Source organism: Podarcis liolepis (assembly GCF_965112155.1).
Source record: "Podarcis liolepis genome assembly, chromosome: 2".
In the NCBI taxonomy this organism is placed as follows: domain Eukaryota; kingdom Metazoa; phylum Chordata; class Lepidosauria; order Squamata; family Lacertidae; genus Podarcis; species Podarcis liolepis.
The window spans coordinates 92573417-92586456 of NC_139555.1; the positions used below are offsets into that span (position 1 = coordinate 92573417).

General features: G+C 41.1%; 1 protein-coding gene across 14 annotated transcripts in view; it reads right to left on the reverse strand.

Moving 5' to 3' along the window:
* Positions 1-13040, reverse strand: part of LOC310701096 (contactin-4) — a 497831-nt gene that overhangs the window by 165212 nt on the left and 319579 nt on the right. For 13 of the 14 annotated variants that reach the window (XM_083491346.1, XM_083491357.1, XM_083491358.1 and 10 more), the window contains one exon: positions 33-128. In XM_083491346.1, the coding sequence (XP_083347472.1) occupies positions 33-128 (96 nt within the window). Of the gene's footprint in view, positions 1-32; positions 131-9286; positions 9314-13040 lie in introns of those variants that run through there. The other variant, XM_083491350.1, reaches the window with a different exon arrangement.

Below are 13040 nucleotides of genomic sequence, written 5' to 3' on the forward strand. Positions count from 1 at the left end.
GAGCTTATACTGATGACATTTATACTACTCACCGCCAGAATGTGGAGGTGGTCCACACAGCAGAACCATCCCTTGTCCTTGTCGTACTGACACTGTACTTCTTGTCCTGGTTTTGAAATTTTCAAGATCTATTGGGAATAGATAAATAAACACATAATGTTATGGCACACATGTTATAGCACTCACTACCCAAATGAGAAGGGATAGGATATTGAGCCTTTAGATTCACCAGAAGAATTTAAAGCGGTGGCATGCAGAAGAACTGCTGATGGTCAAGAAGGACTACCCACCAAGAATTCTATTGCCTCAAGGAATTGAGTAGTGTTCAGGGTGCACCATATTTTGCACACTCAGGATACATCTGTGTGAAGCATTTTTCTTGGGGGTGGAGGGATAAACTTGCAGGGGCCTTATCTAATCCACCTGCCTTTCTGCTCAGTGCAGGAGATCCAGAGCTAGGGCATCTCCAAGAGATGTTTTGAAGACTTTCAGAAGGAGACCACCAACCATCTACATAACTGGTTTCATTGTTGAATCATCTAACCACCAGGAAGTTTCTCCTAATGCTTAACTGAAATCTATTCTCCTGTAGCTTGGTTCCATTTTCTCCTGTCCTGTCTTCTGGGGCAGAAGGTAGCAAAGCACCATGCATTAGCCCTTTAGGTATTTGAAAAATGCTCTCAAGCTCCCACCTCATTTTTCTCTTCTCATGATGATTAACATTTATTAAAAAGTTACAATACAGCTTTGTCCACTGCCATATTACAGAATTATCACTCCAATCCTCAATTCCACATCACTGTCATGTTGGCTCACTGAATACCCTCAATAGGAGCTCAACTACTGATCTGGTTTTCTCTTCTCTAAACCTAATCCAGTTTATCTACTTTGTTCTTAAAAGTGTGTTACCCAACACAGTATGCAGTGCTTCAAATGAAACCTGACTAATATTGAAAAAAGGGGGGGTTTTAATTGTCAAGTGGTGTGTGCGCAGGAGAAAGATTTAGTAGTAAATAGTACACTTCTGAGTCAATTCAATGTGAGTCACGGGCAGGCCTTATAGTGGGGATTTGCCCCTTCTTTCCCAAGTGTCCCTCTTCACCCCACCTGAATTTAAAAAGCATATTGAATGGAGCACAATGAGCTCTTAGGGAATGCACAAAAGGAACAAAGGGTGAAAATACTCACTGCACACACATGCTTGTGTAAACACACATAAGATGTTCACTCAATCATAGGTAGCAACTTTAGCATACTTCAGTTACACTAAGATTCTTGAACTCAGAAGTCGGGGCTCCATTTCTCAGAAACCCAGTTCACGCGCTATCTGCATCAGTTCACTCTGAGTTTAGCTGCTTTCAGACTGGTGATGGGTAGCTGAGTGATTAATGGGTGTTTTTGTGTGTACAGTGGTGCCCCGCAAGACGAATGCCTCGCAAGACGGAAAACTCGCTAGACGAAAGAGTTTTCCGTTTTGGAGGTGCTTCCCAAAACGAATTTCCTATGGGCTTGCTTCGCAAGACGACAATGTCTTGCGAGTTCCTGCTGGTTTTTTTCCCCTCCCCCCCCTTTTCTAAGCCGCTAAGCCGCTTATCAGCTGATCCGATCAGCAGATAAGCCGCTAAAAGCCGCTAAAAGCCGCTAATAGCGCTAATCCGCTAATCCTTCAATGGGCTTGCTTCGCAAGACGAAAACGCTAGACGAAGAGAATCACAGAACGGATTCTTTTCGTCTTGCGAGGCACCACTGTACTGCAAAAATGGAAGAGTCCACTCATGGACACGAAATACAATGTTACAGTAATCATATGATCAAATATTTCACACAGACAGTTAAATGCACAGAAGAGGTGGCCGAGATTAACTCTTGAATTATCTTGCGCAGTAAACTTTCTCATCACAAGTGTCCCAAGTCACTGGAATGACAAGAATTGAAAGATGGGGAGGACTCATGTCGGTGCCTCATTGTAAGCTAGACATGGGTATATTGAGGTTCATGAGCTATGGCAACTAAAATCCCCTTTTGTTTTGCATTTATCATCCCAACATTAAGTAGTGATAACAACCATATGAAGGAAAACTGTAAAATGGCAAATTCTGTCCCAACACCAAGTACTCTGAAACATTCTTTTTCTCTGTCTTGTGTATTACACTTAAGCTTATTAATTGCCAAGGTTACTATTGGTGACCCAGCCAATGGCACCAGTTATTGATCCGCAACTTCAGCTGCCAAGGGAATTCAAGGCAAATGCTCCAGCAGCACTGAATCAACTCAGGGGCTTTTTATCTTACATAGTTGTTTGTTTTTACATTCCCAGGTTTTTATTTTTTTATTTTGGGGGAGGGGGCTTTTATAGCGGCTGAGTCTTCATTTGCTGATCTCAAAATTGTTGTTCAGCACAGCATAAAACCAAGAAAATACACAGGAGATAAATGTATTGAACAGCTGGAAAGTAATTATATTGTTATAAAGGTGATAAATTAAACTTTGATTTTTATCCGACTTTGATTTCCCCCCCATTCCTGTTAAGAGCCCAGTTGCACTGGCAGTACTGCTTAGGTGTGCTTCCCACAACCCTGAGTGTATTTTCCTCCTCCAATTAGGACAAGCTGTTCTTTAGAAATCTGGGTGAAATTATACTGACAGTAGAATTCTTAACATAAGTTAAAGCTACAACCCTATAACCATTTTCCTTGGAGTAAGAGCCATTGCAGTTACTTCTAAGTAGACATGTATACAGTTCTGCCCTTAAAGGTTTGAAGTTGAAACAAGGAATTGGGGGAAGGGGAGAGCTTTGGGGAGGGCAAAAAGAGAGAAGTTTTAAATTTAATTTTTAGGAAAATAGCCAAATACTCAACACTTCCGATATGGGCTGCGATTCACCCAGGTTTTTCCAGACATTTTAGCCACTTTTTGAAAATTACACCCAGATGCCATTTTCAACAGACGAATCTTGGCTATGTCTGGGAAATTCCAGACGCAAGGCAGCCCTAGTATCTTCTAATAAAGAAATTTTACAAAGTTGTCAGAGCAGGATGAGCACAGGATGAGACAGAGAGAGACTAACTATACAGAGAAATGATCTACTATCTCAGAAAAGCTCTAAGAACTTTGGACGCAAACATCCGAAATAAACTAATTGTAATTGCTGGGGGGAAACAACATGAAATATTTCATGAAATTCCAGAATTAGCTAAAGGGACCTGTCTTATTAAAGGTGAGTGCTAGCAGTCTGGATATTTTCAAAAAAGTTGACAGATCAACGGGGACTAGGTCTATCACTGACTATTAGCCATGGCTGATACTGGAAAAAATCCTTATTCATAGTACACCTGTGATTATAAAATACTTTTGAAAATTTGAGCTTCCCAGATGGAAGTGGACTGGGTGGATCTTCATTTTGATAAAGGATGTGGGCCACTCTTTACTTCCGCCCCACCCTCCAATCATTTAAAACATGACAATAAAATGGCCCAATTCCTGTAACAGGTGGTTTTTTTAAGAAACTGAGGGTTAAAAATATCCAGATCTTACCTTGGGCACAAGAGCTCATAAGACTAGATCAAGAGGCCACCAGCACATCTGAATAAATAAATGTATGTGTCTGATGCTATTTCTGCAGTCATCCCTCCTAACATGCACTTGGTACAATAAGGAAAATAAACTCCACATCGTTAAACCAGCATTTATTATTATTAATTATTAGTATTATTACTACTACTGCTATTACTGCTATTACTATTTTTGCAAGAAAGGTCTCTACCCCAGTCTCTGCTAGTATGTATGCTTGTTCCACCAAAGTATCATGCTACCCATTCATAGAATTGTAGAGTTGGAAGGGATCCCAAAGGTCATCTAGTCCAACTGCCTGCAGTGCAAGAATCTCAGATAAAGTATCCATGACCAATGGCCATCCAACTTCTGTTGAAAAACCTCCAAGGAAGGAGAGTCCCAAGGGAGACCGTTCCACTGCTGAACAGCTCTTGCTGTCATAAAGTTTTTCCTGATGTTTAGTAGGAATATCCTTTATTGTAACGTGAAGCCATTGGGTTTTGAGTCCTACACTCCAGAGCAGGAGAAAACAAGCTTGTGACAGCCCTTGAGATATTTGAAGATGGCTATCGTATTTCCTCTCAATGTCCTCTTTTCCAGGCTAAACATACTGAGCTCCTTCAACCATTCCTTACAAGGTTGGTTTCCAGCCCCTTGATCCACTTGGTTGCCCTCCTCTGCACACTTTCCAGCTTGGCAACATCCTTTTTAAATTGTGGTGCCCAGAATTGGACACAGTATTCCAGGTGTGGTCTGACCACGGTAGAATAGTGTGGTATTATTACTTCCCTTGATCTGGACACGAGACTTCTGTTGATGCAGCCTAGAATAGTGTTAGCTTTTTTTTGCTGCTGACTCACACTGCTGACTCACATTAAGCTCATGGTTCACCAAGATCCCTAGATCCTTTTCACATGAACTGCTAATAAGCAAGGTGTCCCCCATCCTATATTTGTGCACCTGGTTCTTCCTGCCTAAGTATAGAACCTTACATTTGTCCCTATTGAAATTCATTTTGTTAGCTTGGGCCCAATTCTCCAATCTGTTAGGGTCATTTTGAATTCTGATTCTGTCTTCTGCGGCATGGAGATTATCAGCATCTGAAGATGTGCAGCAGGTTATATCATTACCCTTCCCCTCCTCTCTTGTTCTCATATATAACTTTGATTAATGGTAGAAAAAGGAGGTGAAAGATCATCTGCCCTTGTTCCTCAAGTGCAAGGAGCTACACTTGAGATTTACCTGAGAACTAAATTGTACTGCAAGAAGCAGCTCTCAGACTGATGATTTAAATCTAGTCAACTGATTTCACTCAAAGGTAGATTACAGGGCATAAATAAAAATGTTGTCGATTAATACTTCATGTAGTTTCTTATTAATAAAAGCTACTAGTCTCAAATTAAGATCAACACCTATTCAAAAAGCTGCTTCATGACTGTTCACAGCCACCTTTAATATTACACTTGATTGTTGCCCATGACTATGATATACTTGCATTAAAAGAAAGTATTGATTTCTTCAACTGACTTGTTATGTGACCTCGGGTAAGTCATTTAGCTTCATTGTGTCAAAGTTTGCTCATTTGAAATGATAAGTGCAATGATGCTTGAACTATCTGTGCTTCTGAAGAGGCCTGGTTAATTAATTTATGCTAAGAGTTTTGATGCTCTAAAACGAAAGGTACCAGATACGTGCAAAGTATCACATGCACGTGAGCCAAAATCCTCTTTTCAGCATGAACTTTGTTTTTCTCTCTAGTTCTGTGCTAACTTTTTAAAGTCACCTTCATTATGAAGTCAACACGAAATTCTCAGCAAAGTCTGAGAAACATGCCAGCTGAAAATAGATTGGCCCCGATTAAAATCTCCGTATATCGTCTAAGGGAAGAGGAATTGCCAGCTCTATCTGGTACAATACATCTCCCATTTTCTCTAACTGCTAACCTTTTGTGTAGGATGTTCTATGACTCACTTCTGCAATATCAGATGTGTCACAACAGAAGCAGAAAAATCAGAGAAAGCAAAAAACTGACAACCCACAAGTCACGCCAGCATGCTAAATATGAACATTCTAACCTGCGCCATATGGCTCTTGATGGTAGCACTGATCCATGTTTAGCTTGAATAAGCAATGTTTCTTCGCACATTTTAAAATTAACAAGAAGTGCAAACATCAATATTTACAGTCTATGAGCATGGAATTGTATGGCAAATTAGGGCTGCATTATTTCCCACCCCCCTCTCATTTATAGCCTGCACAGCCAGGGATGCAAGTTCAATTCATAAATTGGGGCAGGATTAAAGTGCATGCAAATGTTACAAGAAGCCCCAGAACAACTGAACCTTCTCCTCCTCAAATACATAGACTTGATTTGTATTGTGCCGATTATGCTTCCATCAAAATCAGCCCCCCGCCCCCCCCCGCAATGTTGGTCTTGTAGTTCAAAACATATCCATTTCACACATGTGCATAATTTCATGGCCCATATGTTACTAAAGATTCTCAACTTGGCAGCAACATCTTGAGTCCACTCAAGGTAAAATGGAACCATGACTTAAGAGAGAGAAAAAAACAAAAAAACAAAGTGATGACTTGATTTAAGTTGAAATGTGAACCCTGTGAGAATTCAATCTGCCCTACTTTGGGAGATGGGACTGTCATTTCTTCCTCAAACGTTCTTCAGAAGCAACCTCTGAGATATACCAGATCTAACCGACTCCAATTTTCCTCAGCAAGATCCAGGAACCAAAGGAATATCTCATGCAATGAGGTGAAAATAAGACAAAGCAGAGGCAGGCCTGGGGTAAGGACTAGCAGTAAAAATAGTCCTTTTGCTGCTCATACTGAACTGTAAGCCTGACCCTAGTACTTTTTCTTAGAGGTCAAACTTTATCATCTGATATCATAGGGATGGCTCAAGGATGTTCATCATTGGCCTGGCCGGTGGTTGTGTTGTTTTTCTTCAACCAGAGGCTTGAGCCAGTAGACAGCCTCAATTCTTGCCTAATATCTCCCAGGCACGGATTCAAGACTAAATGTAGGTTCAAGTCCTTGTGTTGATGGGGTCACGACTTAGCGTCACTTTGGATACAACCTATATTGAGACTTCAAGTCCTGACATGATGGTCTTTAGTGAATTGATACAAGACAAGAAGTTAGAATGCCCCTCCCTGCTTACTAAATCTGTTCTGGGGTTTGCCCAACCCTCCAGAACAGTTGGTGAGCAAGCTGGGGAAACAGAGGGAGGAAATCCCATTATCCAAGTGAAAAGCATTGCACTAATGGGACCTGCTACTTGGATACCACACCATGGTCTACTCATGTGATCTCTCCTACCAGTTTTGTGTAATGGAGTGCAGTAGCTCCATTAACAACCCTTGTGGTGCAATGACTCAGTGAGCCTGGCTATTAGCAGGGGGGTGTACTAGACGACCCTCTGGGTCCTTTCCAACTCCACAATTCTATGATTATTTGTGCATTAGACAATTCTTCAATAGCTTTGCTTTGTTAAGTTTCCTTTATATATCAGTACAGTGGTACCTCTGGTTATGAACTGAATTCGTTCCGGAGGTCCGTTCTTAAGATGAAACTGTTCTTATCCTGAGGCGCGCTTTCACTAATAGGGCCTCCGGCACACAACTTCCATTCGCATCCTAGGCCAAAGTTTGCAACCAGGAGCAGCTACTTCTGGGCTAGTGGAGCTCATAACCTGAAGCATTTGCAACCAGAGGTACCACTGTAGAGTGGTACCTCAGGTTACATACGCTTCAGGTTACATACGTTTCAGGTTACAGACTCCACTAACCCAGAAATAGTGCTTCAGATTAAGAACTTTGCTTCAGGATAAGAACAGAAATTTGCTCTGGCAGCGCAGCGGCAGGAGGAGGCCCCATTAGCTAAAGTGGTGCTTCAGGTTAAGAACAGTTTCAGGTTAAGTATGGACCTCCGGAACAAATTAAGTACTTAACCAGAGGTACCACTGTATAGCACAAATAATGATCAACAGCTATAGGTGACAGGAATAACAAGTTGAATATTTTTAAGCTGCACCACAAAGCTAAGGGATCCAAGTAGAAAGATTAACGGCATGGTGAGGTGGGGAGAGATTACCGTATATTTTTCGTGTATAACATTGCCCCCGTTGTTTAAGATGCCCCCTATTTTGGGGGACTCCAAAGTAAGAAAATGGAGGGAGATCGCTCAGAGTTCTTGAGCTTTTTTTGGGGGGGGGAGGATTGCAAAAGAGTTGAGCTTTTTTTGCCGAAAATCGCTCACCCGACAGATCTACACTGCCACTCACTGCGTCGCCCAAGTCACCAATCGTCTGCCCCCTCACCTCCGGCAGCTGCCAATCATCCGCTGGATTGCCGCCGAGTCAGCCAATAGCCATCAGTCCTTGCTGCAGCCACCAATCAACCGCCCTATCACCGCTGAAAACCTCCTGCCCAAGGCAGCAACTAATCCCCAGGCCCCCCCCAATGCACTGTCCATGTATAAGACAACCCCCCCATTTTTAAAGATTATTTTATAATAATAAAAAAACCTCGTCTTATACACGGAAAAGTACAGTAACTATCTTGCAATGCTATGAACTGAAGTCCATTCATTGATCAACTCATATTCCCCACTCACTCCATCCCAATTTCTAGTCAGGCATAATGCTTGTACATTTCATACAGAAGGTTTTTTTCTTCTTGTTGTTTTTAGCTACAATGTGGAAATAATTCAACTAGTGAACTCAATGCACCCTCAAAACAATAATGAATACACTAAAGAATCCCTAGGGAGGCTGCTTGTCTCAGGTCATTGACAATTTGACAAAGAGGCCCTTATCTCTCATGAAAGCTAAGCTCTGTTTTACACTTCTTGTTTACCAAATGAATATTCTCATAGCTGTTTTTCCTTAGGCTTATTTTTTTACCCCCCAAAATAAAAATAAAATAAAAATTGGTTAAACATATTTTAAAATCAGAATGCTCTAAGGATTATACTCTCAGGAGAGTTGTTTACCATAAAAAAATAAAACAGCACTTTCCTTCACTGGTCTCGTCAGGTCGGGCTATAGCCTTCAACTGCCTCTTACGTTCCAGAATCTCCTTTCAACTTGTAGGCAGCACACAATCATATATGTTGATTCAATTATTTTAACCTTTATCCCGAATGGTAATTAACTTGGTGGGAGCTCATAATTTCCTGGTTATGGCTTGGATTCAGACTTTGCCTGCAGTGGCTGGAAAGGCTGCGGCCATCCCCTTACAGCCTCCAGCAATACTTTCTGTCCTAGGGCCTCCAATGAGATGCAGGCAGGTTCAAGTGTGCCTGCCAATACCTCCTACAATGCCTGCAAAGGGTCTCAGTAAATACTCCTTCAAAACTGAACAATGCACGCGAGGCTTACGGCTCTTTTTGCTCATTTCATGAGACCATAAGCAGAGCCTATTGGATCAGGCTAATGGCCCGTCAAGTCCAGCTCATCCTCTTGGCGCTCACGACTCTCCTGATTTGTGGTATGTACTTTTACCCTGGGCTCAGACTCTCCTACATTAAACATGCACCCTCGAACGTGCCCACAATTTGTTGGATGCCAGGACTAGATCCAACCCTCCTTTCTGTTCTGAGCACAGGACAACTGAAAGGAGCTTCTTTCTGTGACCAACTGCAGTGGTGGTTTATATGGGTGCCTTTCCCTTCATTGATGGGGGCAGTGGTAACAATGCAGGGGCATGTCTGTGCCTTTTTGTAGTCCTGACCCTTTTCCTGCCCTTTAAGTTCTGAGAGCCATTTTTTATGTTACATCCCCACAGCACTTTCTCAAAATTCCAGGTGTTGATGACTCCTTTCTTCCACTAGACAACCCTCTGAGACTGTGTAGGAGGTCACAATGGAGGCAATGTAGGAGGTGGCAGGCACCAGTGGGCGCTTTCCCCTCACACGAACCTTGCTGAGAAGATAGTCCCACCTATGCAAATCAAGTCTGCATCCAACCCTAGATCTTGCATCTATTTATCCTTCCATTTTCTATATCCCAACATTCATCGATTCATGAATCCAAGGTGGGATAAAATACATAACACTCATAGCAAATAGACATCACCCACCCACCCACTACAGAATAAAAGTTTAAATATCAAATAAAAGTTAATGTCCTTAAAAAAATACATACATAATGCATCAAGAGTTTTCTAAATTTGTAAAAGAATTAAATGGCAGTGCAGAGAGTTATGTCAATGGTAAGTTATCCAAAATAAGTGGCCACGACCATCTTTAGATCTAACAGAATATTCTAAATTATTGGATATTTTGAAATAAGTAAATGGCTCTGATCCATTTATGCATGTGGATGTTGTATACATATAATTAAGAAGCTTGGGTCATTGTCTGGGGGAAGCAGGAAAACCAAGGCAACATCATTTGCACAATCATTTGTACACACATGCAGAGGCATAATGAATTGAGACCAACGTGTTAATGCAACTTTGAGTTACTTGAATCTTACTTATGAGTATGTGTTAAAATTTATATTTATATTGTTCGTATGCTTAAAAATGAGATAATTATACATTGTGCTATAACCTAAGAGAATGCTGAGATCAATCAATTCTTCATACATTGTTAAATCCAGATTTATGAAAGCAAACATGATTAATTTTCTGGCTTAGAGCAGAAATATTAGATGCTATTACACTGCTACTTCTGACTGAAAAGCTGTCTCTTGAGGCACAAGTGGTTTATAATTGGTATGATGTGCAAAGAAACTGCAAGACAAAAATAGCTATGGTTTTGCTTTCTCAGGATATTCTTTGTTACCAGAGGTCTTTGACTCTTGGTATTTGAAAATCTGTCATGAAAAATTAGCGGCTCCAATACAAGGCTACACATTCATTCTGATGCTGAGAAGTGGTAGAGGCATACCAGTGCTGTGGGAATCGTACAAACACACCACCTAGACATGGAGTGGTAGTGGTAGGATTTTAAACTGCTGAATAGGAATTTTTCATATTCAGTAAGAAAACCTTTTTGTCAAACAGCAAAGCAAGTAGCACAGAAATCAAGTACTTCACTACTTTTTATTCTAAGATTCTACAGGCTAATCACTGCTCAGGCGGAGCTGTGCAAATGTGTCTAAAGGATGACTTAGAATGCTCTTGGGAACTGTGCACAGCTCTGGGAAGCTCCTGAGTCTTGGAAGCAGTAATCTCTAGCTTTGACGAAGCTCAGGGAAGCTCCTTAATCTGAGAGAGCGAAAGCGTGTGCATTTTATATATACCCTGTAAACCCTCTCCCAGCCCAAGGACCACACTCCCTCATGCCAGTGGTGGGAGATGCTAGAGATAAGCAGCTGGTGGAGCAAGAGATGTGAGTCTGAGCTTTGCACAGTTGACTTATGTTCCAGTCCTGCAAAAGCCAGGAGTTTTCTACATACCACATCTCTCTGCACAGGCAAGCAAGAGGTACCCATCCAAGACCACAATTCAGCCAGGCAAAAGCACTTGAAGGAGGCATGAAGCACAGCCATGGATGGGGGTGGCCTAGGGTAGGATTAACAAAGGTTTACCATGTCTACTATTCATGGCAACTAGGCATTTCTGTTTTATTTTGCACATATGATTAATTGTAGTATTGTTAAACAAACAAAACTATTTATTATCTACCTGAGCAGAATGATGATCTGAGAGTGGTGTCAGGAAAACTTAAGCAACTGCAAATTGTATTTGGCTGGGCCCGAAGCGATTCCATGATGCTGCCAGCCAATCTATATATAGTTCTTTTTTGTACCACTTCTTGCATCTCCGTATTTACAGCAAAATCATGCTTTTTGTATCTTGGACACAAAACAGACCTGGCCGCATGTGAGAAAATAAGATGCCCTCCATTGGCGAACAGCTCATCCCACAACCATCGCCATCAGCAGTTTTCATATTTACTCCTTTGTCCCATGAGGAATAGATTTAAAAAATGCTTAGGAAGATCTTTAGTCATAATAGCTAGTCACATTCTCGGCATATTTTTCTCTCTGCATCTCTCCTCTCCCTTCTTCCACCTCCTCTTCAAATACTGGGTCTTGCTCAGGACAAACTTATTAAATACAATATCCTAACTAATATAACACAACAGCAGTCATACAGTACACCTGGCTGCAAACGAAGAGGCGAGGCTTTAGCCCACTACATCAGCCTCGCTTGGATTAGCTCCATCTCACAGAGCTGATTCCATCAGCATCTATTCTATATGGCTATAGCAGAGAGACAGGAAAGTGAAACAGCAGTGCCTCCCTTGTTAATTAAGGTAGGATCAAATGTGATTTGGCTCTTCCCTGTCCATAACTGTTTCCGACACTGGTAAATATTTAAGTCAGTTATTTAACAGCATAAAAGTAGTAGAGCCTGTGTGTTGCTCATTTTCCCCTTCCCTCCTTATTCCTTCTTCCTTTTGTACCATGTACCACCACTTGGACATTTTAAAAAAATATACTAAGCAGTATATAAATGCTTTTTATAGACCTAGGGACAAATAAATGCTTTTAGATACGTAAATAACGAAAGTCTATTAGCTCATAAGCCATTATTTTAAACTGTAAACTACCTTGAGAACCTGAGGAAAGATAGAATGTTAAAAGCAAATAAATAAATCTCATTTGTGTTCTACATTATTTATGTGAAGACAACAAACACTACCATGGTACACATTATAAATTAAATTTTAGCACTCTTCAACTGTTTTCACTCTCCTTCATTGGAGGTTTTTAAACAGAGGTTGGACGGCCATCTGTCATGGATGCTTCAGTTGAGATTCCTGCATTGCAGGGGGTTGGACTAGATGACCCTTGGGTCCCCTTTCAACTATGATCCACTGTTTTGCTATTTAAACAATTGTTTCACTGATGCTGCAATATTGCTGCGATATTGCTTTTATTATACTTTTCACGCACAGCATGTTTTTTGACAGAAAGAAGCATTCAACCTCAAAAATAGTCATCTTTCTTTCTGGTGTAAATCTGGGCTGGTGAAACAAGAGGATGACACGGAAAAGAACTGTGTAGTAAAAGTAGCAATTAAGATCCTGCGGCCACAAAGCAATGTAATTATGGGTGTGGACAGCTATACAACTTCAGCATCAGTTGTGAATCTTAAATCTGCCAGGGGTGGGATTTTTTACATCCACATTTGTTTGGGACATATTTCTTTACACATTTCTGAACATATTCTCCATGTCCAGGGAGTAAGTAGATAATTTTTTTGTTGGGGGAGGGGGTTATGCTGCCAGTCTGATGTTCTTCCCTCCAGCCCCCGGCACTATTCTTCACCTAAAAAACTGCGCAAGATACCAGACAAGCATATCTGGTCTCTCTAATAATGTGGGACTGAGCAGCCAAATGGTCTATGAAATCTAATGGCTGCAAGGCCTTTAAATATATTAACAAAATTTATTACATGAAAAAGAGCTGAATTGTTTTATTAGAAGACTCAAAAAGGCAAGGGTACAAAAAC